The sequence below is a fragment of the Nansenia antarctica genome (assembly GCF_963989245.1).
Source record: "Nansenia antarctica genome assembly, chromosome: 9".
Classification (NCBI taxonomy): Eukaryota; Metazoa; Chordata; class Actinopteri; order Argentiniformes; family Microstomatidae; genus Nansenia; species Nansenia antarctica.
The window spans coordinates 13,325,424-13,352,847 of NC_137679.1; the positions used below are offsets into that span (position 1 = coordinate 13,325,424).

The 27,424-nt window shown below is 43.5% G+C and overlaps 1 protein-coding gene across 1 annotated transcript; it reads right to left on the minus strand.

The window, feature by feature from the left end:
• Positions 1-7,738: 7,738 nt before the first annotated feature.
• LOC308165349 (uncharacterized protein) lies at positions 7,739-17,538 on the minus strand (the record flags this gene model as incomplete). Its single annotated transcript, XM_080539507.1, has 5 exons — positions 17,442-17,538; positions 11,016-11,240; positions 9,617-9,841; positions 8,222-8,446; positions 7,739-7,767 (listed from the first exon to the last, which is right to left on the minus strand). Exons 1-5 carry the CDS (start codon positions 17,476-17,478, stop codon positions 7,739-7,741), a joined length of 741 nt encoding a protein of 246 aa, XP_080395633.1. The 5' UTR covers positions 17,479-17,538.
• Between the last annotated feature and the right edge of the window lie 9,886 nt (positions 17,539-27,424).

Here is a 27,424-nt window from a genome sequence, read left to right on the forward strand (position 1 = left end):
CTGATGTGTCTTTAGGTTTCCTAGTGTACTGAAACGCTTCCCACACTGAGAGCACTCGTTTGGCCTCTCTCCTGTGTGTATTCTCTGATGTCTCTTTAGGCTTCCTATTTGGCTGAAACTCTTCCCACATTGGGAGCACTGGTATGACTTTTCTCCTGTGTGTATTATCTGATGTGACTTTAGTTGGCTCACATAAAGAAAACCCTTCCCACATTGAAGGCAAGGGTAAGTCTCTCCTGTGTGAGTCTGTGGGTGTGATTCGAGGTGAGATGGACAAATTAAACTCTCACTGCGATGACTCTTCCGTCTTGTGCTCCTCTGTCTGAGTTGTTTATGGTTTTCTGATGCGGTGGAGCTGGGCTCACTGTCTGAGCCTGGGTTGGAGCTCTCTCCTGTAAGAATAGGAACATGGAATACATACAGGATTATAACAACATGAAATAAACGAATAGTGTTTCCATAGACTTAGAAGTGCCAGAAGTAACTCCCTCTCTGATATGGGCGTCTCTGGCTCTGCACTCTCCTGGTTTGCATCCTAACTGGCTGATTGCTCTTACCTGGTAATGTGAGAGGATTGCTTTCCTCTCCACAAGCCCTCACCACTGGGGTCCCACAGGGCTCCATCCTAGGGCCCTTACTGTTCTCCCTCTATAATAATAATAATAATAATAATAATAATAATAATAATAATAATAATAATAATAATACATTAGACTTATATAGCACTTTTCTAGACACTCAAAGATGCTTTACAAACTGAAAAGATTGAGCAGTAATTAGGGATGCACGATATGCATTTTTTCCAACCGATACCGATACCGATATTTACCCGCTTCTCGTGGCCGATAACCGATACCGATACCGATATTATTATTATTATTTTATTTTTTCTTTCCTATCACCAGGGGAGCCCCCCTCCCAAATTTCGTTGTTTGGTACCTGTACTATATCAATGACAATAAAGACCATTCAGATATAATTTCACAGTTGATAACCTGTAGTTCATGCACACCTGAAGGTAAGAAAGGCTATGTAGTGAGCAAAGATTGATGATTTAATATTCCATAGTGATCTCACCAAATCTAACTTACATCACTATTGTTAACACAACAAAGAGAACACTTCTGACTCTTCAAATGTTCATTTATTATTTCCTCTAACAAACAGAATCTGTTATAGACAGTGCACAATGCTTTTTTTAGCCAAAGTTCATAAAGATCTTATGTTAACCGTAGCTTTAGACAGTATACTGTATGTTTACATGTATATGTTAACCATAGCTTTAGACAGTAGACTGTATGTTTACATGTATATGTTAACCATAGCTTTAGACAGTATACTGTATGTTTACATGTACATGTTAACCATAGCTTTAGACAGTATACTGCATGTATATGTTAACCATAGCTTTAGACAGTATACTGTATGTTTACATGTATATGTTAACCATAGCTTTAGACAGTATACTGCATGTTTACATGTATATGTTAACCATAGCTTTAGACAGTATACTGCATGTTTACATGTATATGTTAACCATAGCTTTAGACAGTATACTGTATGTTTACATGTATATGTTAACCATAGCTTTAGACAGTATACTGTATGTTTACATGTACATGTTAACCATAGCTTTAGACAGTATACTGCATGTTTACATGTATATGTTAACCATAGCTTTAGACAGTATACTGTATGTTTACATGTATATGTTAACCATAGCTTTAGACAGTATACTGTATGTTTACATGTACATGTTAACCATAGCTTTAGACAGTATACTGCATGTTTACATGTATATGTTAACCATAGCTTTAGACAGTATACTGTATGTTTACATGTCATGTATGTTAACCATAGCTTTAGACAGTATACTGCATGTTTACATGTATATGTTAACCATAGCTTTAGACAGTATACAGTATGTTTACATGTATATTCATTACATGTAAGTTCATGAAATCCACAATGGCTTTTTTTTCGCGGCTAGGCTACCGTGTTCTGCTACAACGAGTGCTTGATATTCCTTCCATACAGCGTGCTTGCAATGGTGATTCTTCAGGTGACTTATTAGATTTGTTGTGTTGTAACTCGTAGACCTTTGCCCTCCTCTCCGAACTTTTGTTGAACATGTATTGCAAATTGCAAACTCAATATCTGCCTTAGAAATTGTGAAGAATGTCCACACCGGGGAAGGCATGTTTCGCTCGCGTCTCGTCTATACAAACTGCGTGCCTGAGCGCGGAAACCGGAAGCAGAGCGCGGAAACCGGAAGCAGAAATATTTCCGGCTTCATATTATCGGTTAAATATCGGCTACATTTTATAATAAATACCGATACCGATAAACATTAATTCCCCAATATCGGGCCGATAAATATCGGTGCCGATAATATCGTGCATCCCTAGCAGTAATAATAAAAAGACACAAAAAATAGATAAAATAAAGTATAGGGGCCGAATTAAGGTAGTGCTGGGGACACATGGGAAGGGGAGGGGGAGAGGGATTAACTGGTGAAGGCAAGCTTGAAGAGGTGGGTTTTGAGGGCCTGTTTAAATGTTGGGAGGGTGTTGGCCTGTCTGATGTGGTTGGGGAGGGCGTTCCAGAGGGACGGGGCTGCGGCTGAAAAGGCCCCATCACCCCAGGTCCGGAGTTCGGTCCTGGTGGTCTTGAGGGTGGTTTGGTCGTCAGACCTGAGGCAACGGGAGGGGGTGTGGAGGGGGACGAGGTCGGCAAGGTAGGAGGGGGCCAGACTGTTGATGGCTTTGTAAGTGGTGAGTAGGATTTTGAATTGGATCCTGAATTTGACCGGGAGCCAGTGTAGGTTTTGGAGGACAGGGGTGATGTGGTCACAGCGGCGAGCAGACGGGCGGTGAGCAGACGGGCAGCAGAGTTCTGGACGTATTGGATTTGTTTAGGATGTTATTAGGCAAACCGTAGAGGATGCTGTTGCAGTAGTCGAGTCGGGAAGTTATGAAGGCGTGGATAAGTGTTTCAGCAGTGGAAAAGGACAGGGACGGTCGGATGCGGGCAATGTTCCTGAGGTGGAAAAAAGCAGATTTAGTGACCTGGTTGGCATGGGGAAGGAACGAGAGGGTGGGGTCAAAGATGATGCCGAGGTTGCGGACGTGGTTGGAGGGGGTTACGGTGAAGCCATCGATGTTGAGTGAGAATGTCTGGGTGGAACGGGTGAGGGACTGGGCCGATGATGAGGATTTCCGATTTATTGCAGTTGAGTTTCAGAAAATTCAGTTGCATCCATGATTTTATGTCGCTGAGGCAGGTAGTGAGAGTGGAGTGGGTGTTAGGGGAGATGGTTTTGGAGGAGAGGTAGAGTTGGGTGTCATCGGCATAGCAGTGGAAGCGGAGGCCGTGGCGGCGGAGGACCTGTCCAAGGGGAAGGATGTACAGTATGAAGAGGAGGGGGCCTAGCACTGAACCCTGGGGGACACCGTGGGTGACTGGAGCAGTGGAGGATTTACAGTTATTTATTGAGATGTATTGATGTCTGTCTGAGAGATAGGACTTGAACCAGGAGAGGGCGGTGCCGGTTATGTGTTGGAGACTTGTGAGGAGGATAGAATGGTTGATGGTGTCAAATAGGGCTGCAACGATTAGTCGACATAATCGACGACGTCGATCATAAAAACTCGTCGACGTGGAATTTTAGTGTCGACGTATCGTATTAAAAACACACGAGCCGATAATACAGAGCCGCGCTGTTCATTTGTAATTGCAATGTACTACAGGAACTGCAGCTGATGTTGTGCTGACGACAATTGACCACCAGATGGCGCCATGCCTAGTGTTTCTGCAATATGGCCGTGATGATAGCGCCCTCACGTGTTCATACATTAGTAGCGCCCTCACGTGTTCATACATTAGTATTGCAGTGTATCAGATGAGTGCAACGTAAACGCATTTAAACGGTATTGTTCATTCAATGTACATTGTTTTGATCTCAATCATTTTAAATAAATAATGTTAACTCATTCATAAAGACAAGTGTAGTGAATCCAGAACCTGATGTATCAACATACTGCTCGGTTGCTGGCAAGGCAAAACTTTGAGTTGTTATTTTATTTTAAAACATTTGCACATTACCAAGTTTATATTTGCACTTTCATTTGTATTATTTAATTTATTTATAATTGATTTTGTTTCATTGAAACAGAGATTGATTATTGTATGTATTAAATGTTTTGGAAGGTCCAAATTCAAATATTTAATGAGTCATTATTTGAATTTGCAATGGGAACGTATGTTAAGCCAGAGAGACTGGACAACAGGGTGACATTCACAGGTGTGCAGACTTGAGAAGGTGAGGTACAACATGCACTGGAGCCCGCGGCCACACGACTAATCAAAAAAATAATCGACAGATTAGTCGACTACCAAAATAATCGTTAGTTGCAGCCCTAGTGTCAAAGGCGGTGCTGAGGTCGAGGAGGATGAGGATGGTGAGGTGGCCAGTATGTCGTTGGTTATTTTTTGTAGTGCTGTTTCAGTGCTGTGTTTGGAACGGAAGCCAGATTGGAATGGTTCATACAGGTTATTGGAGTCAAGGTGGGATTTGAGTTGGGCAGCAACAACTTTCTTGAGGATTTTGGACAAGAAGGTGAGATTTGAAATGGGCCGGTAGTTGTTGGGGGTGTCAGGGTCGAGACCGGGTTTTTTAAGTATGGGGGTAATAGCAGCGAGCTTGAGGGCAGGGGGGACAATGCTGGAGGACAGGGAGGAGTTAATTATGTTTGTGATGAGTGGGGTGAGTGTCGGGAGACAGGCCTTGACTAGGGAGGAGGGAATGGGGACCAAGGCGCAGGTTGAGGACTTCATGCTGTTGACTGTGGAGGATAAGACGGAAGCAGTGATTGGACTGAAAGATGTAAGAGGATGACTTGGGGGTTGTGGGAGGTTGGAATGGGGGTCAGGTAGGGAGGTGGGAGAGGCAGAAGTCAACTGATTGTGTATTGTGTCAATTTTGGTTTGAAAGAATGTTAGAAATAGGTTGCATTTTCTGGTGGTGAATGAGTTAGAGATAGTGTCCATGGGCTGGAGGAGTTTGTTGATGGTGGAGAAGAGTGTACTGTTGAGGGCCTCTTTATATTGTTGTTGGTGAAGTTTGTAGGCATCCAAATGGACAGTGAGACCAGTTATTTTGTGTTGGCGTTCAAGTTGACGGCCTTTGGCTTTGAGATGGTGGAGTTGGTCGGTGTACCAGGGGGCAGAGTGAGTGAAGGAGACAGATTTGCTTTTGGTGGGAGCAACCTGGTCAAGGCAGGAGGAAAGTGTATCATTGTAGGTGTTGACCAGTTCAGTGGGGGAGACGCCTGGAGTGAGGGCAGAGTCAGAGATGGAGTCAGCCAGGATGGAGGAGAAGGAGGAGGGGGTTAATGGATTGAGGTTCCGGAATGTTATGGTGCGTTTATGTTTGTCATGGGGGGTGGGGATGTCTATGTCCAGGGTCATGGCCAGAGATAGTGAGGTCGGTGCTGGTCAGATTGCTGATGGTTGATTCTATACCAAATCTCTTGGCTCTGTAATTTCCTCACAAGGTTTCTCCCACCACTGCTACGCAGACAACACTCAACTCTTCCTCTCTTTCCCCTCCTCTGGCTTATAGGTGGCAACACATATCTCTGCGTGTCTTGCAGACATATCTGCTTGAGTGTCAGCTCACCACCTGAAGCTCAACCTTAACACAACTGAGCTACTCTTCCTCCCTGGGAAAGCCTGATCCTCTGTTCTCATTTTCTGCTAAAACAACACAACATAATCGTGACCAGGTTATCACAGAGTTTACCAATGTCTAATGTCCACATGCATTGTTAATGAGACAGAGAGAGTCATCAGCTACAGCTATTGGCATGAGCATAAACTCCTCGCAAGCCGATTTATCTTAACGTGAGGTCATGGTGAAATAGCATTTCGGGTATTCTTAATGGAATCTAGAATCCGATATGATCGATTGTCACACAGGGATGAGCAAAGCTTTGTCAATCGTTATTAATCATGAAATGTCTTTTGGAATCAGATATAACGTAATGTTAAGTTGTGTAAGTTGGTCATGTGACCATTTGTATGACTTTGTTCGATCATGTCCATGACTGTTAGAAATAATCATTGGGAATAAACGTATGTCTTATGTTTGACCCGTCATCTATTTTCAGTGTTTTATTTTCATATTCTATAGTATGTTTGACAATCAAAAGTTCATTGTGTGTTGACGTTTCGAAAGTGCAGGGTACAGCAATTGAGTTGTATCGGTTTGTGGGCAACTTGCATTCTCACTGCAAACAAATCGCTCCGTGGAACGATTGCAAGAGGGCTGAGACCACCCTCTCTAGGCTCTCTCAGGCCGGTTGATTTGTTCTGGAACAGAGTGCGATTGCTGTGTTCACATTATGCCCAAACGAACCGATCTAGGGGTGAAACGCTCCCAGTTTCTGAACAACGATCTAGGTGTGAATGCACCCTATGAGTCTAGTGAGGTGCTCTTGTTGGTGGCCACAGCGCTTAAGAGTATTCCGTCTATAACTCGTTTGTGTTCATTACATTTGGCGAGACTAGTAGGGAGCCTCTGAATCATCCTTTGTTCTATAGGATTTAAATCAAACTTGTTCACTAACGATTCTACATTCCCTCTGGCAATCTAAGACTTGAGTTTAACACTCACTTCACCATAATGGAAGAGACCAAAGAAGCACTGTCAGACTAAGCAAGTATTGACTGTTACAGTAGTACACTATAAACACCATAGAGCATTGACTAGGAGTTGTACAATAAATACATTTTAAAATTAGCCAAATTCATAACATTGACTTACCATCCAACTCGCTATCTATCTCCACTACATCCTCTCCTCCTTCCTCTTCTTCAGCCATGAGATCTTTCTCCACAACTTCGTGCTGTCCCTCCTCCTCTTTCACCATCACTTCTTCTTCCTCCTCCTCCTCCTCCACCACATTGAGTTCCAGTGTTTGACTGCAGTCCTCCAGCTTCACTGCCATCATATCTGGATCGGCCATGGTAGCTGGGTTGTGAGGTGGATCTGTGTAATAGACAAAGGTAGAGACACAAACGATGAAGGGTAAATTAAGATTACAAAAGCCTTACAGATAGGATACACTGACTGAACACTTCATTAGGAACACTGTACTAATACATTGATTCCACAAGATGTTGGAAACATTCCTTTTAGGTTCTGGTCCATGATGACTTGCATCCTGCAGGTTTTTCATATGCACTTTCAAGCTGTGAATCTCCCATTCCTCCACATCCCAAAGTCGATCTATTGGACTCAGATCTAGTGACTGAGTAGGCCACTGAAGAACACTGAACTCATTGTCATGTTCATGAAAACAGTGCGAGACGACCTTTGCTTTGTGACATGGTGCATTAGCACATGCTGTGCACATGCTAGAAGTAAATATTAGAAGATGGGTAAATTGTGGCCATGAAGGAATGCGCAGCAGCATCTATACTTCCTGGGGAGACAGGAGGACACATGTGATATGGCAGCTCCTCTGCCTCTGACCGGAAGGCCCTGCAATAGATGGTGAAAATTGCCCAGTACATCACCGGTGCGCAACTACCTGCTATCGACGATCATTGTGTGTTGACGTTTCGAAAGTGCAGGGTACAGCAATTGAGTTGTATCGGTTTGTGGGCAACTTGCATTCTCACTGCAAACAAATCGCTCCGTGGAACGATTGCAAGAGGGCTGAGACCACCCTCTCTAGGCTCTCTCAGGCCGGTTGATTTGTTCTGGAACAGAGTGCGATTGCTGTGTTCACATTATGCCCAAACGAACCGATCTAGGGGTGAAACGCTCCCAGTTTCTGAACAACGATCTAGGTGTGAATGCACCCTATGAGTCTAGTGAGGTGCTCTTGTTGGTGGCCACAGCGCTTAAGAGTATTCCGTCTATAACTCGTTTGTGTTCATTACATTTGGCGAGACTAGTAGGGAGCCTCTGAATCATCCTTTGTTCTATAGGATTTAAATCAAACTTGTTCACTAACGATTCTACATTCCCTCTGGCAATCTAAGACTTGAGTTTAACACTCACTTCACCATAATGGAAGAGACCAAAGAAGCACTGTCAGAATAAGCAAGTATTGACTGTTACAGTAGTACACTATAAACACCATAGAGCATTGACTAGGAGTTGTACAATAAATACATTTTAAAATTAGCCAAATTCATAACATTGACTTACCATCCAACTCGCTATCTATCTCCACTACATCCTCTCCTCCTTCCTCTTCTTCAGCCATGAGATCTTTCTCCACAACTTCGTGCTGTCCCTCCTCCTCTTTCACCATCACTTCTTCTTCCTCCTCCTCCTCCTCCACCACATTGAGTTCCAGTGTTTGACTGCAGTCCTCCAGCTTCACTGCCACCATATCTGGATCGGCCATGGTAGCTGGGTTGTGAGGTGGATCTGTGTAATAGACAAAGGTAGAGACACAAACGATGAAGGGTAAATTAAGATTACAAAAGCCTTACAGATAGGATACACTGACTGAACACTTCATTAGGAACACTGTACTAATACATTGATTCCACAAGATGTTGGAAACATTCCTTTTAGGTTCTGGTCCATGATGACTTACATCCTGCAGGTTTTTCATATGCACTTTCAAGCTGTGAATCTCCCGTTCCTCCACATCCCAAAGTCGATCTATTGGACTCAGATCTAGTGACTGAGTAGGCCACTGAAGAACACTGAACTCAATGTCATGTTCATGAAAACAGTGCGAGACGACCTTTGCTTTGTGACATGGTGCATTAGCACATGCTGTGCACATGCTAGAAGTAAATATTAGAAGATGGGTAAATTGTGGCCATGAAGGAATGCGCAGCAGCATCTATACTTCCTGGGGAGACAGGAGGACACATGTGATATGGCAGCTTCTCTGCCTCTGACCGGAAGGCCCTGCAATAGATGGTGAAAATTGCCCAGTACATCACCGGTGCGCAACTACCTGCTATCGACGATCATTGTGTGTTGACGTTTCGAAAGTGCAGGGTACAGCAATTGAGTTGTATCGGTTTGTGGGCAACTTGCATTCTCACTGCAAACAAATCGCTCCGTGGAACGATTGCAAGAGGGCTGAGACCACCCTCTCTAGGCTCTCTCAGGCCGGTTGATTTGTTCTGGAACAGAGTGCGATTGCTGTGTTCACATTATGCCCAAACGAACCGATCTAGGGGTGAAACGCTCCCAGTTTCTGAACAACGATCTAGGTGTGAATGCACCCTATGAGTCTAGTGAGGTGCTCTTGTTGGTGGCCACAGCGCTTAAGAGTATTCCGTCTATAACTCGTTTGTGTTCATTACATTTGGCGAGACTAGTAGGGAGCCTCTGAATCATCCTTTGTTCTATAGGATTTAAATCAAACTTGTTCACTAACGATTCTACATTCCCTCTGGCAATCTAAGACTGGAGTTTAACACTCACTTCACCATAATGGAAGAGACCAAAGAAGCACTGTCAGAATAAGCAAGTATTGACTGTTACAGTAGTACACTATAAACACCATAGAGCATTGACTAGGAGTTGTACAATAAATACATTTTAAAATTTGCCAAATTCATAACATTGACTTACCATCCAACTCGCTATCTATCTCCACTACATCCTCTCCTCCTTCTTCTTCTTCAGCCATGAGATCTTTCTCCACAACTTCGTGCTGTCCCTCCTCCTCTTTCACCATCACTTCTTCTTCCTCCTCCTCTTTCATTACCACATTGAGTTCCAGTGTTTGACTGCAGTCCTCCAGCTTCACTGCCACCATATCTGGATCGGACATGGTAGCTGGGTTGTGAGGTGGATCTGTGTAATAGACAAAGGTAGAGACACAAACGATGAAGGGTAAATTAAGATTACAAAAGCCTTACAGATAGGATACACTGACTGAACACTTCATTAGGAACACTGTACTAATACATTGATTCCACAAGATGTTGGAAACATTCCTTTTAGGTTCTGGTCCATGATGACTTGCATCCTGCAGGTTTTTCATATGCACTTTCAAGCTGTGAATCTCCCGTTCCTCCACATCCCAAAGTCGATCTATTGGACTCAGATCTAGTGACTGAGTAGGCCACTGAAGAACACTGAACTCATTGTCATGTTCATGAAAACAGTGCGAGACGACCTTTGCTTTGTGACATGGTGCATTAGCACATGCTGTGCACATGCTAGAAGTAAATATTAGAAGATGGGTAAATTGTGGCCATGAAGGAATGCGCAGCAGCATCTAAACTTCCTGGGATGACAGGAGGACACATGTGATATGGCAGCTCCTCTGCCTCTGACCGGAAGGCCCTGCAATAGATGGTGAAAATTGCCCAGTACATCACCGGTGCGCAACTACCTGCTATCGACGATCATTGTGTGTTGACGTTTCGAAAGTGCAGGGTACAGCAATTGAGTTGTATCGGTTTGTGGGCAACTTGCATTCTCACTGCAAACAAATCGCTCCGTGGAACGATTGCAAGAGGGCTGAGAGAGACCACCCTCTCTAGGCTCTCTCAGGCCGGTTGATTTGTTCTGGAACAGAGTGCGATTGCTGTGTTCACATTATGCCCAAACGAACCGATCTAGGGGTGAAACGCTCCCAGTTTCTGAACAACGATCTAGGTGTGAATGCACCCTATGAGTCTAGTGAGGTGCTCTTGTTGGTGGCCACAGCGCTTAAGAGTATTCCGTCTATAACTCGTTTGTGTTCATTACATTTGGCGAGACTAGTAGGGAGCCTCTGAATCATCCTTTGTTCTATAGGATTTAAATCAAACTTGTTCACTAACGATTCTACATTCCCTCTGGCAATCTAAGACTTGAGTTTAACACTCACTTCACCATAATGGAAGAGACCAAAGAAGCACTGTCAGACTAAGCAAGTATTGACTTTTACAGTAGTACACTATAAACACCATAGAGCATTGACTAGGAGTTGTACAATAAATACATTTTAAAATTAGCCAAATTCATAACATTGACTTACCATCCAACTCGCTATCTATCTCCACTACATCCTCTCCTCCTTCCTCTTCTTCAGCCATGAGATCTTTCTCCACAACTTCGTGCTGTCCCTCCTCCTCTTTCACCATCACTTCTTCTTCCTCCTCCTCCATCACTACCACATTGAGTTCCAGTGTTTGACTGCAGTCCTCCAGCTTCACTGCCACCATATCTGGATCGGACATGGTAGCTGGGTTGTGAGGTGGATCTGTGTAATAGACAAAGGTAGAGACACAAACGATGAAGGGTAAATTAAGATTACAAAAGCCTTACAGATAGGATACACTGACTGAACACTTCATTAGGAACACTGTACTAATACATTGATTCCACAAGATGTTGGAAACATTCCTTTTAGGTTCTGGTCCATGATGACTTGCATCCTGCAGGTTTTTCATATGCACTTTCAAGCTGTGAATCTCCCGTTCCTCCACATCCCAAAGTCGATCTATTGGACTCAGATCTAGTGACTGAGTAGGCCACTGAAGAACACTGAACTCAATGTCATGTTCATGAAAACAGTGCGAGACGACCTTTGCTTTGTGACATGGTGCATTAGCACATGCTGTGCACATGCTAGAAGTAAATATTAGAAGATGGGTAAATTGTGGCCATGAAGGAATGCGCAGCAGCATCTATACTTCCTGGGGAGACAGGAGGACACATGTGATATGGCAGCTTCTCTGCCTCTGACCGGAAGGCCCTGCAATAGATGGTGAAAATTGCCCAGTACATCACCGGTGCGCAACTACCTGCTATCGACGGCCTCCATGAAAAGCTGTGTCTGCGGAGGCATCATTGAAGACACCTCTCACCCCAGTCACAGGGACTGCCCTCCTCCCACATGAGAGGCTGTACAGGAGTATAGGCTCCAGCACCAGCAGGCTAAATAACAGCTTCTTCCCTGCAGTAGTCAATCTGCTGAACTCAAAATACCAGCGGTAGCCTTGTCCCTAGATCTATGACCCCTGGCAGCAACTATCACTATTTCTATCAGATCTCACGGAACTAGTCTATCTATTGCTGTCACTAGATATGACCAGATCATTTTAAATGGAGATTTTAATATTCATATAAACAAAAAAAGTGATACCAAAACTATTGAATTCATAGGCTTACTTGACAGCTATGATCTAATCCAGGGGTGCCCAATACGTCGATCGCGCGGTCGATCGCAAAGGTAGTATGGGTAGATCGCATGGCATTGAACAAAAAGAGAAAAAAAGAAAAAAAAGAAAAAGAAAAAAAAAGTTCGCCTATCATCCATCCTCACTATGGCTTTTGCCACTTGATTGACGTACAGGTAAGCCAGTCTGAGATCTGATCTTTTCACCTACACCTAACACGCGGTTCACCACGCATGCGCAGTCAACAGCACCAACTACAAAATACCGGCGAGACTAATTACCTAGTTAGCCTTCCAATTTCTACTATTTACTATATAATACAAAATAAAGGCTATACAAATGAGTGGGGAAGCTGGACCAAGTAAGAAACCAATAACGTATAACTTCCATCCAGAATGGGAGGAGGACTTTTTTACACGATGTGATATTGGAAATGCGTCTGTCTGATCAGCAAATCTACGATGGCTATTTCGAAGAAGGGAAATGTGGCAAAAGAGCGAAAACGTACGGCTGCAACGATAGCTTCTTATCGCGTCAGTCACGTTCTTGTTAAACACAAGAAGTCATTCAAAGACGGCGAAATTGTGAAAAAAGTTTCTCGAGGCTGCAGATTGCCTTTTCGATGACAGATCCACAGTGGCTGATGATACCTTGCAACCAGCTCCTACAGCCCTGACTATTAGAAACTAGCTGCCTCCTCCCAGTGCCAGGTCTCCCACTAAGGTAGAGAAATGCATTTATTTCCTCCTTTCAAACTAGGGAACTACCTGTTTTGTATCTGGTTTACTTTTCTGTTTGTTGGATCAGTAGTTGGCTATGGTACTGCAGACTGGCTGTCAGTGTGTGAGTGAGAGAAAGTGAGTGTGTGTGTGTGTGTGTGTGTGTGTGTGTGTGTGTGTGTGTGTGTGTGTGTGTGTGTGTGTGTGTAAGAGAGTGAGAGAGAGAGAGGGAGAGAGAGAGGGAGGGTTTGTGCTATGGCTCCCTATGCAGACTGGCAAATGTGTGTGTGTGTGTGTGTGTGTGTGTGTGTGTGTGTGAATGTGTGTGAGCGAGAATAGCAAAGAGGGAGGGTTTGTGATGGTCTTCTCCTGTGGCTGTGTGACAGAGAGAGGGAAAGTGTATTGTGAGTTTACTATGCAGGCTGGGAACTGTGTGTGTGTGTGTGTGTGTTTGTAGTACGTGCATGTAAGTTTGCGATGTTGAAACTAGACTGGTAGATCTTGGCAGACTGGCTACTTGAAAAGTAGATCTTGGTTCCAAAAAGTGTGAGCACCCCTGATCTAATCTAACATGTCACTCCTACTCAACCTCCTCACCAACATGGTAACTGGCTAGATTTGGTGCTGCCACGAGGGCTGCATATCGTAAATCTTTCAGTACCTAACATCCCTATCTCTGACCATTTCTGAGTGTTTTTTTTTTTTTTTTTACATTTGTTTTTCAGATTTTATCCCTTTTTCACCCAATTTGGTAGCCAATTTAACCCAACTTAGCATCCAATTATCCCCTGCCTATTGCATAGGATCCGCCGCACGACCCCGTGGCCGGCAGTCCCAGAGGAGGGCGCCAGGCAGACTAGGCTGACTGGCTCCTCGAGCCCAGTACCGTTATTCCGGCACCCAGGGGGCGGTGTTGCGCGACGGATCCTAGTCCAGAAATACTCCTATACCCCCCTCGGAAGCGGCCGGCCAATATGCCGCTTCCCTTGTGCCTCGGCCATATCTGGATCTGGCGAGCCGGGATACGAACCCCGGCCCCGGTGGGCAGCATGCACTAGCGGCCAGTGCGTAGACCGCTACACCACCGCGGGGCTTCTGAGTGTTTTTTAATACTACTTTGACTCTGCCAAGGAAAACAAAGAAAGTATTATAGTGCAAAAGCAATTTCTAGATGACTCGGCAGAACTTAAATTCACAGAAATCTCACAGAAAGTTCTTTTGATCCATGCATTGCTTTGATCCTGTTCGCTTAATGAAAAGGTGGATGGCTTTAACAATATTATGTCTAGTGTTCTAAACAGTGTGGCTCACGTGATAGGTCACGTGAGAAAACATCTCCAAGGTTAAACAACTCAAAGAGTTTAAGAGATTGTGCAGGTAGGCAGAAAGGCAGTGGAGGAAAAGTAACTTACAGGTTCAATGTGGCATTTACAAGGACGCAATATCTGACTATAATAAGCAATGCGCAGCAATAAAAACATATTTCTCTAAGATGATTAGTGAAGAAGTCTATAGAGAGGCTCCATCTAATTCAAGACTAGGAGAGAGCTTCTCACTCCAGCCTTAACTGCTCTGCACTGGCTGCCTGTGTCATTTAGAATTGACTTCAAAGTCCTTACGCCTAAAATCCACCACCGACCTTACCTTGCCTTACCTTACCTGTGCGCGGCTGAACTTTTGAACTTTTGCTTTTTACTGCGTCATCCTCACCAGATGCGTGTTTGCTGCCTTACCTCCGTGGCGCGGGTTTTCTGTTCTACAGGTTTTCAGAGGTGTGCTTATCGAGAACTATCTAATTTACATTAGAATGGGGACATTACATACAGTCAGTGTGCGAATTAAATCACGGTGTGCGGGGGAGCCGCACATCATGCGAGGGCGACGCAACGCCACATACCAAGCCTAAACACTGCCCTACACAACACAACCATGCACATAGCCCTTCTCATTATAACACAGCAATCCATAGGCCTACAACACAGCAGAAGCCAAGTCTATAAAGCGGGTCTTACCTTAACACAGAAGCGACCACAGAGGCCTGGGTTCAGCTGCCTTTGCTCTACGTCCAGGAGCCCATGATGTGGACAGGCGATGACCTGATTTAAGGGTGACGGGTGGAAGTTTTTTAAAAAGCCATCCTTTCCTTGGCTACCATATAGGCGGATCTGAACGCGATTGATGTTTCCTCGAACAACTTTGCGTTGATACAGAGAATCCTGTTTGGCATTATTTCTTTTTGTCTTGTTTCTGCCAGTTCAACTGCCCTTTTGTGCGCCTCACTATCCCGGTGCTTGTAGATTTTCTTACGCAAGTTGTTCTGTCTATTACTGGTTACGTCCCCGTTCATCCACTCTTCTGACAAGTGCGTTCCAACTTTATCAGTGAGGAGAAGGCTTTTGGCATCCCTGCATAGAGTACAGCCTAAGCAACTATTCTTTGAGAACAGCCACGGGAGACGTGTGTCCCCCCGTTAGTGATTTCTCGAAAAATCTCGAAAATCAATGAAAACCGTTAAGGATTTCCCAAAATCATATTCATAAGCATTATGAATTCATAACTCGGTAACGGTATAACCTACAGACTCCATTTAAAGATTAGTATGTTGTCCTTATGATTTTGATCACTTCACTCGTGGACTATTATTATCGAAATCGAAGTTAAAAATAGTTATTGATTTAAGAAAGGCGGGTCCCCCCCCCCCCCCTGCTGTGCGGTTTTGAGCGACATTGAAAAATATGCTTTTCGTATTCTATCTCCCCCCCCCCCCCGCTGCTGCTCAGAGAACCGCTTCCTGGATGAAACTCCCGCTGACAGCGGGGCGAGAGAATCGTTCTACCCGGGGATTTTCCTCTTCATCATTCTGTTTAGACTTCTTTGGATAGAAATCGCCCAAGGTGAGTTGCTTTCTTCTTTTCGACATCTTTTCTTCTTCTTTTCACTGTCATCAACAATGGCGCGCAGGTGACAGTTTTTTAACGCACGTAGTAAACAAGCTCGTGAGTGGGTAGTGGATGCCTGCAGACAGACAGCGCCCCCACGCCCCGAGCGGCTCTAGGCTAGCGCGGAAAAGTCTTTTTTTTCGTTATTATTATTATTATTTATATATTATTTTCCCCCCTTATTTTACACCTTTGAGAAAAACCATGACCAAAATAGCATTTATTTGGCTATCATATCAATATTTTAGAGCTCCCCCAAAATTTCACAAACCATGTTTCCAGGGGAGCTCATGTCACCACTAGGGGAGCTATAGCTCCCCGAGCTCCACCTTATTTTGCACTATGCATTACAGTATAGGCGCAAGTTCAGTCTGTGGTGAATCAGAAGTGCTGTGAGTTTGTCTTTCCGCAATATCTTCAACGAGATTAACTTTGAGATGTTACAAATCGGTAAGTAGGCTGCTCTGTAATTTGTTTAATTATAAAACTGCATGTAGATCATGAAGAAAATAGACTGTGTAGGACAACTATTTATTTATATTTTTTTCTTATGTAACATAACTGTAAATAGTTTAGATTACACCACTTGTCTAATCGCATTTCCTAAATAAAAGTAACGTGGTTAAATCATTTATTGTTGTATTGTCGTTGTTTTTTTAGGTCGAAGAAGAAAAGCCCTTTTTTCTATTCTCGAAAAGAATAGCTCTTTATCTGTTGCTCGTAAACGCCCAGAGACAACGTCGAATGTGGATTCACCCAATAAATCAGAGAAGGAGAGAACACTGTCTTGTAGCTGAACTGCGTCTAGATCAAGGAAGACACATGCAGTACTGAGCGCTTAATCAATGGATCATCTTCTTTTCATAGTTGGACTCGACCTTACCAGGCAGACAAATGACTGTTCTTCCATTGAACCAAAACAGCGGCTTGCTACTTACACTGAGGTAATTAGAATGATTTCACTATTATAGGACATGCAATGAGCAATACCATAATAAATAAAGGTAACAAGTGTTTTATTGAAGAACTAAATTAAAACATAAATGAATGAATGAAAACTAAATGAACTAAGCTGAACTGAACTAAATGAACACTTTTTCTATGCCTATTTCTAAAATGTAACCAAAACTTATTTGGTTACTACTACTATTTACAACTTTAAACATAAATCAAAACAAATATCAGCTGAGGGGGTGGGCTTTTCTTGGATAACCACAGAGACAAAACATTTGTTATTGAAAAGGTTGATAGTGTTATAGCATGGGGTCTGTGGGAAGCATGCCTTGTCCAGCCTGCAGAGGGCGCTGTGGGACTGTTGGTGGAGTGTAGATGGGGTCCTGATTGACATCGGCTGATGCCAATTAGGACCTCATCAGTTGGCTTTAACCTGTGTGTTTGTTTTCCCTGGCGGGGCAGTGACACCGGGTGTGACAGTTGGTGACCAGAGGCAGTAGGAGCAGCAGCAGAACCAGTGTGCCGAAAGGGCGGGCTGTGGAGCGAGCGACTGCAGAGTGTCATAATTGTTATTGTTATTATTTATACGGACCCTTCTTGCCAGCGCACCCGGAGTGGTGCGGCTGAGGACTGTTTTTGCTGAATAAACGGGCTGCGCCCAAACCCTCACCAAGTGTTGTGCCGACTCCCTCGGTGCCCGGATCCATTACAGGGTCATTGATGTCTTGGAGAAAGGGTGGTTGAGGGTGTTGGCTGCCTCGCGGGGGAGCCGGTGTCCAACGTTCTCGCTCCTGCTGAATTTCTAAATTCCTTATTATTGTTTGCATTTCCAATTGGAATGTGGCCTGGTACGGTTGGGTAAGTAGGTTCAGTCTGGGCAAAAAGCTCATTAGGTAATGACACATTCCCTCGCTTGTTGAGGGAACGTGGGCAGGATCGATGCTGGCTGTTGTGGGTTGTGCTATAGCATCTAGTAGCTGTTGTACTATCGGAGGAGAAATGGACGCCCTTCTCCTCGCCTGTGTTGGTCTTCGGGGTGGTGCAGATGACTCTGTTGCCAGAGCTTGCACTCGGGGGTGGGGGGAGGGTTCAGACCTCTGTCCTATAGACAGTGAGGTGGGATTGGAGGACATTTGGTTTTCCTCAGGGGAGAGTGGAGTATCACACCTGGAGCTCAGTCCTGATGGTCCAGGCTCCTCTTCCTCCTCCAAGGTGCTAAAATCCAGTGCCTCCTCTCGATCCTCCCGAGACTGCAGTGTGCTTCTTGAGCTGCAATAATTAATAGTAGTTTTGGGGTAAACATTTTGTTATTGTACTCTTGTGACTATCAGTCAGACTGTCAAGGCAGAATTAACACACTTAACGGCCCCAACCTGATAGACAATATCAAACATTTTTCTCTGCTAGAAACTTGACATTGGCTAGACAACAAACACATTTAAATTATCACAAAGACTCTTGCTCTCTATTCTCCGAGACCAGACAGAGCAATGGAAAGCATTTCTGGGCCTTTGTGTTTCCCCAGTCCAAACACTCCAAAACCAGACCGGGCCATTCTGTGAGCTCTGTGTTCCTTTTCTGCCTTTGTGTCTGTCTGTCATGCTTGTAAACTGTTCTCCTTTTGCAAAAGACAATTATATGCATTACTATTAGGGGTGCAATGGTTCTCGTTTTTTTTTACGGACGGTACGGTTTGCGTTCCACGGTTCAATTCACTAGTGAACCGTGACGGTTTTCGGTTTATGCTGCGTTAGATTTGGCCGCGTTCGTAAATTAGCTCTGAGAGCGCCGGAGCGTCCACGTGAATCCACGTGAATGCTTCGAACGCGGCCATTGGTCAGAGGTCGAGTTGGTCTGGAACGCAGTTGTACATCCTTACTGCCTAATTTGCTGCCTAATATCCAATCACAGGGAAGAACCAAAAACACTGTTTGAAGATGGAAAACATGGCGAACGGAGTTGAGAGGCAAGTTACGCAACAGTTTGAGGAAGCCCCGGATTCCTACAAGTCTGCGGTGTGGGGTCATTTCGCTTTTGATTGAATGAATGATCTTTATTGTCATTGCTATAGTACAGGTACCAAACAACGAAATTTGGGCGGGGTGGCTCCCCTGGTGCTAGGAAAGAAAAAAAACAACAACTAAAAAAACAAGAAGGGAAAGGAGCTGGTTTACATAAATAAAGGCTATGTATACTATCCACTATACCAGGGGTCTCCAAACTTTTTTCTGTGAGGGCCACATCATTTTTCCTTTCTGTGATGGGGGGCCTGGGTCGGTCTCTAACATAAAATAATATGGAACGGAGTGGAATGGAGGCGGTTGCGCAAAGCAATTGCGCGCAGGAGAGCACTGGTGGATGCAAACAAAGTCTAAACAGTTGAATTTGGATGGAATTTATACCTATAGTGATATGTCAATGAAATATAATCAGTTTTACAGTCTGATACTTGAGGGAGGACCCTCATCATACACGGGGGGACCCATGAAGCAGGGCTGTCTGGGGGTCCTTAAACGAGCATCAAACACTTAATTTCTTGCATTCTGGTGAATTTAGATGCAATTTGTGCCCTTTCTGCATCAATTTATGATGGAAATTTCATTATTTATGTAAAGGAAAACACAATATTCAGGCACCAGATGACCATTCAAAATGTAATGTAATATAATGCAATATAATGCTCTCAGGCATTCTGTACTTTCAAATATGTATTCTCCTTGAGCAGTCAACATCAACTATCAGCTATTTCGCTAGCAAACACGAAAGCTAACTTATTTGCGAAACAGCGCCCCCGCCACCACGTCGGCGCAATGCCGCAATTGCAGTTAGAAATGTTGTTGTTCAAAGGGCCGGTCCAAGTTTATTAAAACTCGCAATTATTGCACATATTGAACCAATACCAATAATACCAGGTAAACAGCAAAATCAAATGTTCCTTTAAAGCTCAATGGCCAGATAAATGCAAAAATGAAACATTAAAAACAAATCAGTGTGCTGCTCTGATCCTCACCAATGACTGTCTTTTATAATAACATTTGAAAAGTTAGTGCAAACTTGCTGACATACTCGGCGTTTCATTAGAGCAAAAGGCAGGGCTCGACATTGCGACTGTTTTGGTCGCATTTGCGAGTGAATATATTTCTGTGCGACTTGGAAATACATTCAATAGCACCAGTGGACTAAAATACTGAACTACTCTCATGCGCAGTGCACAATCTGCACATACAACTCTTCTACCTTCTGTAGCCTTTGTTCTGGGTTCATATTCTTGTATTTGTCTTTCTGTGCGTCTGTGTGTTTCGTTGATGTTTCATAGTGCCTTCTTAAGTTATATTCTTTCATAACAGACACGCTGTCTCCACACACAAGTGCCTGCCTCCCACCTGTCTTGCAGGACTCTTTTCATTTTGATTACACACTGCTCTTTGTGAGCAACCATTTGTCTGGGATCTAGACACTGCCCCCAGGGGTCTACTGTTCTATTTTCCCAATTTTAATAATTTTAATTTGTAATAAGCTTATGTAATCCCAAATGGAACTATCAAGTGTTGCATATCATTGTATTCAGCGCAAAATGCTCTTTTGTGGTATGTTATCATATATAATTTTAGGAGACTATGTGTATTTCAAAATGACCACAAAAGCAACATACAAAATAAAACAAAAAACAGTTCTAAAACTTTACAATATGTATTGATTACAAACTGTACAGAATGAGATAGAAGACTTTTGGATGTTGAAAATTGTTCTATGAGGCCTTAGGTATAAATACACTAAAATAAAACACTCCACACAAGTATATAACTATAGACAAAACTGTTAGCTCAGTTCACAGACGTTTTTGGACAGAATTCACATTTCAAAGCAGTTTCTTATTCATTTCTTTGTATGTGTCTGAAAGCCCTGTGGAGGACATGGTGCGTTCTGGTCTGCAGGTGCAGCTAGACTGTGGACAGAAACTAAACAATGGTCCTTTTGAAGCCAACTGGCCCAGATGTATTTCCTGCTAAGGGACTAAGCAATAATAAGAATATAAGAACATCAAAACTAATGAACCTCCTCCCTTCTCCAGGCCACATTACTATACTGACCCCCAGCAGTGTTTTTCATCTCTTGTCTTCTCTCCTCACCACGGCATCGCGAACTATACAAACTAATTATTATAGGCTATTCATAGCTTTCAGTCACGTGGTTTCTTCCCTAGCAACCACCAACCTGACGGGCAAAAAGTATCATAGCAACATCGCTCAACATGGCGATTTACCGGCTGCCTACTATTTAGACCACCTCACCCATGAAGAACTATCAAGATACACGACGGTGATAGGAGTGGAGGATCGACTCCATTCAAAAACGTTTGGATTCCATGTCTTCTCCTCTATCCGGACACGTTGGAATTATTTTCCTAACCCCCGGAGAATCAAAGTTATTAACCCGCAAAAGGTGCGTCCTTGACCGGCTTTCTCCGTGAATAACACCGGTTATGGAGGTGGTACTAACACAAGACTATTATTGCTAAATTCACCATCAGTATACGGTCATTTTGAGCCCTTAACCACCTCGCTGACACCCCGAGAAGATATACTTTTAATACGAAACTCGATCAACCGGGCGTTCGGGAGTTCTACCGCTGCTGGACGGAACTCCCGCTGACAGCGGGTCGAGGGGATATTTCTACCCGGGAATTCGCTCCTTGCTGTGTCCACGGTGATAGGAGTGGAGGATCGACTGACTTTTCGATTCCCTGGCTTCTCCTCTTTCCGGACACGTTGGAATTATTTTCCCAACCCACGGGAAATCAAAGTTATTAACCCGCAAAAAGTGGGTTTTGCCCGTGGGTTTTGCCTGCAAAAAGTGCCTTTTGCCCGTCAAGTGGGCGTTTCCACTATGCTGTGACGTCACATGAAAGCTATGAATACGATAGCCAGCAAGTAGGACGAATCTGCAAATCACATGGATAGGCTGTGATATACAAAAAGATCTACCTACTGCCGATCATTATTATGTAGCATTAGCGAACAAGCAAGTTAGGTGGCATCGCACTACATGAAAACATTACCTCCGATTGGCTCGTCGATATAGAGACTTCTGGTTGGTCTAGACGCGGGGGTGGGCTCTACTTTTAGCTACAATGTAGGTTTCACCATACAATTTATTGTTCCTATGCGGAACGAGAGCGAAGTTATTATACAACAGTGTTCGTTCCATGTCGCCGGCGACATGCTCGGTGAACATATTTTAAACACAATGTATATTTCCAAAACTTTTCCAAAACAGTTAAGTTAATTCCATAACTTTTCCAGACTGGAAAATAGTTTTTCAAATTCCATAACTTTTCCAGGAATTTCATGACCGTGGGAACCCTGCATACATAAAGGCTATATCCACTATCCACTATACTATACTACTATACTATACAAATAAAACACTGTGCTGTACTCTATGCTATGCTATACCTATTCTAACATTTCCTATCTCTGAACCTTATGTACACGAGGGTTGTCATATTGCACATAGTGTTATTGCACATTCACATAAAGACAACATACTCAGCAGAGATGTTTTATCCGTGGTGTATTCTTAATTCTGGTCAAACTGATCAAACAAATGCATTATCTCTTCTGATGATCATGTTGACTTTATTTCAACTTCCCGCTAGAAAGAACAACAGCAAACACGGAGGACATCTTGAAGCAGCTTTTATTCTAAGAGCGGCGGTGTTTGGCTGTTTTCGTCTGTGGTTTTATTGAACCCGAGTCATAATTACAACTCTATTACGAGGCGAAGGAAACAATGCCATGCAGGACATGGTTACGAAAACATTTTTACTTACATTTTGACTCCAGAAATAAATGATAGATAGTCCTCCAAGCTAGTTACCTCGATGTACGTTTATAATAGAAACCTCCATACTGATGAAACGCCCGGTGATGATGTCATCAAAGGACGACAGTATTTGTGTTTTTGTCAGAGCAGAGGGGTATACCATCAACGTCGCTAAAGGAAAATCTAGGCTTATTTCATTAAGTCTCGCGAGACTCTTAAAAAGAACCAGGCATATCTTGATAGATCTCGCGAGACTTGTCAAAATAAGCCTAGATTTTCCTTTAGCGACGTTGATGGAATACCCCCCATCATTTTCATTCTATATTCTCAAAGATTGATTACATTCTCCTTATGCCAGACAACGTATGCAGTTCGATACTCCCGGAGTGTGATTTAATAAAGCATCGCATTGCAGGTAAGGACAACTAAGATATTAACCAGATGAATAACTTTAACTGGCCAAAGGCATAAATGCATTCATTCTTTTGGAGCCTAGTCTAGTACCATACAGTATGGTGCATGTTAGCCCCGATGTATATAGGAACCAGAGGACTTAAAGGCCACATGCACTAAAATACACGTTTTACTGTATTTCACGTGTTATTTATTCAGCCCTATTTACGAAGAATTAACCTATGAAATGTTCCGAGTCATCGCAGGACCTCGTTGTATTAGACTAATCACATTATACCTTGTATTAGAACAGCCCTCCCCAGCGGCTTCACACTGATTCAGTATTCAGTCATCAGTTTGCAGAAGCAGGTAGCTATCCATCTTTTTTAGCTACTTTAGCTGCAGGTATGATACACAAACTATGTCATGCAATTTGTGCTGTAAAGCAGCTAATATATCTTGTCCTTCGTGAAGATGCAAATCTGCACAAGACTTGGATGGAGTTTGTTTTTAACAACCAAGTGCCATCCCAAGACAGTCCCGATCTTCCAGTGTGCAGCTGACTGTATTACGAATGAGGCACAATTCTGTATTTTCAGGAAGGCTGGACTTGATACTCCTCCTATTCAAGACCCAGCTGCAGTTACAACCGCTAATAAACCAACATTAAGAAACTACCATAGGCTACATGAATTGAAAACATATAAACAGTATATTAAACCAGAACCGCCCAGAAAGGGGGAACCGATTACTGGGTTCAATTAGCGGGTAACACTGCCACAGGTAACAATGCCACCACCTTTTTTTAACCGATATGGTCCGGCGATAGGTCAGAACACACCACCACACAACACAGTGTTATAAAATAGCAATAAACTGTATTATCCAGGATGAGATGAAATTTCATAAGACGAGGTAGGGACAGGAGCTCCCCAGGCCCACTGTAACTGGCCCCCCCATCAATAAGCCTAGGGACTAAGCACCGGTAAACCATTCACTGCACAGCAATTTCAGAAAATTTAGGAAAACACACTCATAACCAAAAACCAAAGGTTAACCTCACTGCACAATGGGGTGGTCTGCCCAGGGAACACGGCTCACACAGCCCACACAAATAATCTAAATCTTCTGATGGTAAGGCTGTACACTGAGGTGGTTTCACCTGTCTCCTACCTCACGCTGACGTTTTTAAAACAAACCCTCAAATCCCCAACCCCATACACAAAGACAACACAAATGGAAACGCCACACAACATATAACATGAACGATTTTTCATTAAAAAGGCCCTTAACTCGTCCTGGTGACAACCCCCTCCCCCAGGGTCTGAGCTTCGTAGTGCCGTGTCGACCCAGCCCTTAACTGGTCCTGGTGACAACCCCCTCCCCCAGGGTCTGAGCTTCGTAGTGCCGTGTCGACCCAGCTTGTAGTAAAGGAGCCTCTGGGGGACAACACGGTGCCTAAACGTGGAATGCTCCCCAGCTGGTAGGAGCGTCCCCTGACTGGAACCAGAGAGCGGCCCGATTGCACAGCTAGTAACCCTGTCCCTAGCTCTTTTCTTGTCCTAGCGGCCTACAAATATCTCCCCCTCACTCGCTGTCTTCGCCGCTGGCAGCCCTAAACAACTGTGAACGGCACCCACCTCCTACATGTGCAGAATTGCGGTAAGGTAAGGTTGGTAAACTCCACTGGACAGTACGCATCCTCAGCGGTAGACAATACCGCTTAGCCGCTCCCCTCGAGACCCGCTCACCCTGTGGTGTCACTACATACTGTAGTTCCCTGGGCAGACTCACCCTGTGGTGTCAATACAAAATAAAACTTTTCATGACCACTAGTGTCCAGGGGTGGGACTAAGCCACACATGTGCTAGTCTTAAGAAGGTCTCAAGTCTTAACCTTCATGTCTTAAGCAAGTCTAAAGTCTTAAGGAAGTCCCAAGTTACTGTGGTGAGAATCAAGCAAGTAAGTCAAGTCCCTGCTATAAGTCAAGCAAGCAAGACAAGACAAGTCATTCCTCAGGTCAAGCAAGTCACAAGAAAAGTAATATGAAATTCTGATGATCTACCCCAGTTTACACATTTAAATCAGTTAAGAGACACTGACACACAATCTGTTTTATTTTCAACATTAACAAAACCTTATGCAGCCTGCTTACACCTTATAAATCTTACTGATATTTGAAATTGTGTGGCAACCAATAACAAGCCTTCTAAATGAACAACAAGAATAGTGTATAAAATAAAAACAAGTACATACAAATAAATAAAAAGTAAATAAATATATATAGCCTAACATGTAAACATGATGTAAAATTACTAAACATTAGGCTACATCAAACTATTCAAGTAAAATGGTTTTAGTATGCCACTAAATCCTGACATTACTAAATATTACATCAAACCATGAAAACGTATTCAAACTATTAAAGTATAGGCTAATGATTTTTGTATGCCACTAAATGGCATTCAGCAAGCATGAACCGACTTCTATGGGACATGCTATTCATCTTATTTTGCCCTGTCCATATCCACACTAGCTAGCGGCAAGCTGGTAGCGATCTTGCTGCCTAGAAACATAAGGTGAATAGTCACTTGCATTGCGTTGCATTTGCACCAAAAAAAAATTTGATACGTTGTCGCTCAATTGTGATTATCACCCCGCCATGGCTGAACACACATTCAACACGTGCACTTGATGCAGGGACTGCCATAACTCTTACCGCCATCTTGAACAAAGAGGTGTGTCTGTTCATGGCCCCAAACTGAAGGCAGCTCTGTCCATCACAAATGACCAAATAGTGTTTCAGCTGAATTTGTGGACTGGAACTTCTTGAATCTCTCCTGTTTTTTTGCGGTATGCTGAGAACAGCCCAGACTGACTCTCTGGCTCTGCCATTGTCATTTGGTCCTGCTCATCAGTGGTTGGGGTGGTCTTGCACATCTCTTTGAGAATCAAGTCTGATAAACACAAGCGAAAACAGTAGTCACAAAATGCACTTAGGTGTTGAATACTGCATCCCAACAGTCATAACACATAACAGGGTTATTATAAGAAGCTATGTCATGACAATCTATATCAACATACTGAAACTTTCTTTTATAGCCTATTTCTACTATGGTCTGACATTAAATTGGATTACTACCAAGAACATAACATACTTTTTTATCATCACAGACACAGCCTCCTTGACGTTTTTCAGTGGCCAAAACATTATGGGTCAGCCACATGGCGCCAAACTTTTAGGTATAGAGGGTCAGAGAAGGGTACGGTTGCTCCGTCTTTCTGTTCATTTGCCATCCCCACATTGACAAAGATCCCTCTGAATCTTGGAGTGATCCTTGGAGGCTACGATCAAGCCACCCAAGTAGCGCACTTTCTCTTTTAGATTTTCCAGGTGGGAATTAAGAGAAAGGATACAGGGACAGGGTACTGTTGTGGATTTAATTGATTCTTAGTAGATTGAGTAGTAATAATAAAAGCACAAAAAGATTCAATCAAATGGCTTAATGAGGCCCTTTATTAATAAAGTTACATGAGCTCAGAGAGTCCAAAAAGCCCCCTATTATGAGGAAGGACCCTTATAGAAGGTTGACTCCCTTATGAGGTCACTACTCTTAGTAACCAATCATATAAATCTGCGCAGTTATTGGCACTGTCCACCGGAAGGAAAGGATGGGCTTCCTTAAGTGTTCGATTCCCCAGAATGTAGAGACTTTAGATGGACACCAGTGGCGGCTGGTGCTTAAATGTTTGGGTGGGGCACAGGTTATGGGGGCATGCTCCACGGGGAAGAATATCAACTTTAAAATCTGGATTTACAGTCGATTGTAGCATGAGAATAGCTCTACCCCCCTGTACAGACCTCGCCATCCCCTCTACCCCCCTGTACAGACCTCTTCATCCCCTCTACCCCCCTGTACAGACCTCTTCATCCCCTCTACCCACCTCTACAGACCTCTTCATCCCCTCTACCCACCTCTACAGACCTCTCCATCCCCTCTACCCCCTGTACATACTAGGGATGCACGATATGCATTTTTTCATACCGATACCGATACCGATATTTACCCGCTTCTCGTGGCCGATAACCGATACCGATACCGATATTATTATTATTATTTTATTTTTTCTTTCCTATCACCAGGGGAGCCCCCCTCCCAAATGTCGTTGTTTGGTACCTGTACTATATCAATGACAATAAAGACCATTCAGATATAATTTCACAGTTGATAACCTGTAGTTCATGCACACCTGAAGGTAAGAAAGGCTATGTAGTGAGCAAAGATTGATGATTTAATATTCCATAGTGATCTCACCAAATCTAACTTACATCACTATTGTTAACACAACAAAGAGAACACTTCTGACTCTTCAAATGTTCATTTATTATTTCCTCTAACAAACAGAATCTGTTATAGACAGTGCACAATGCTT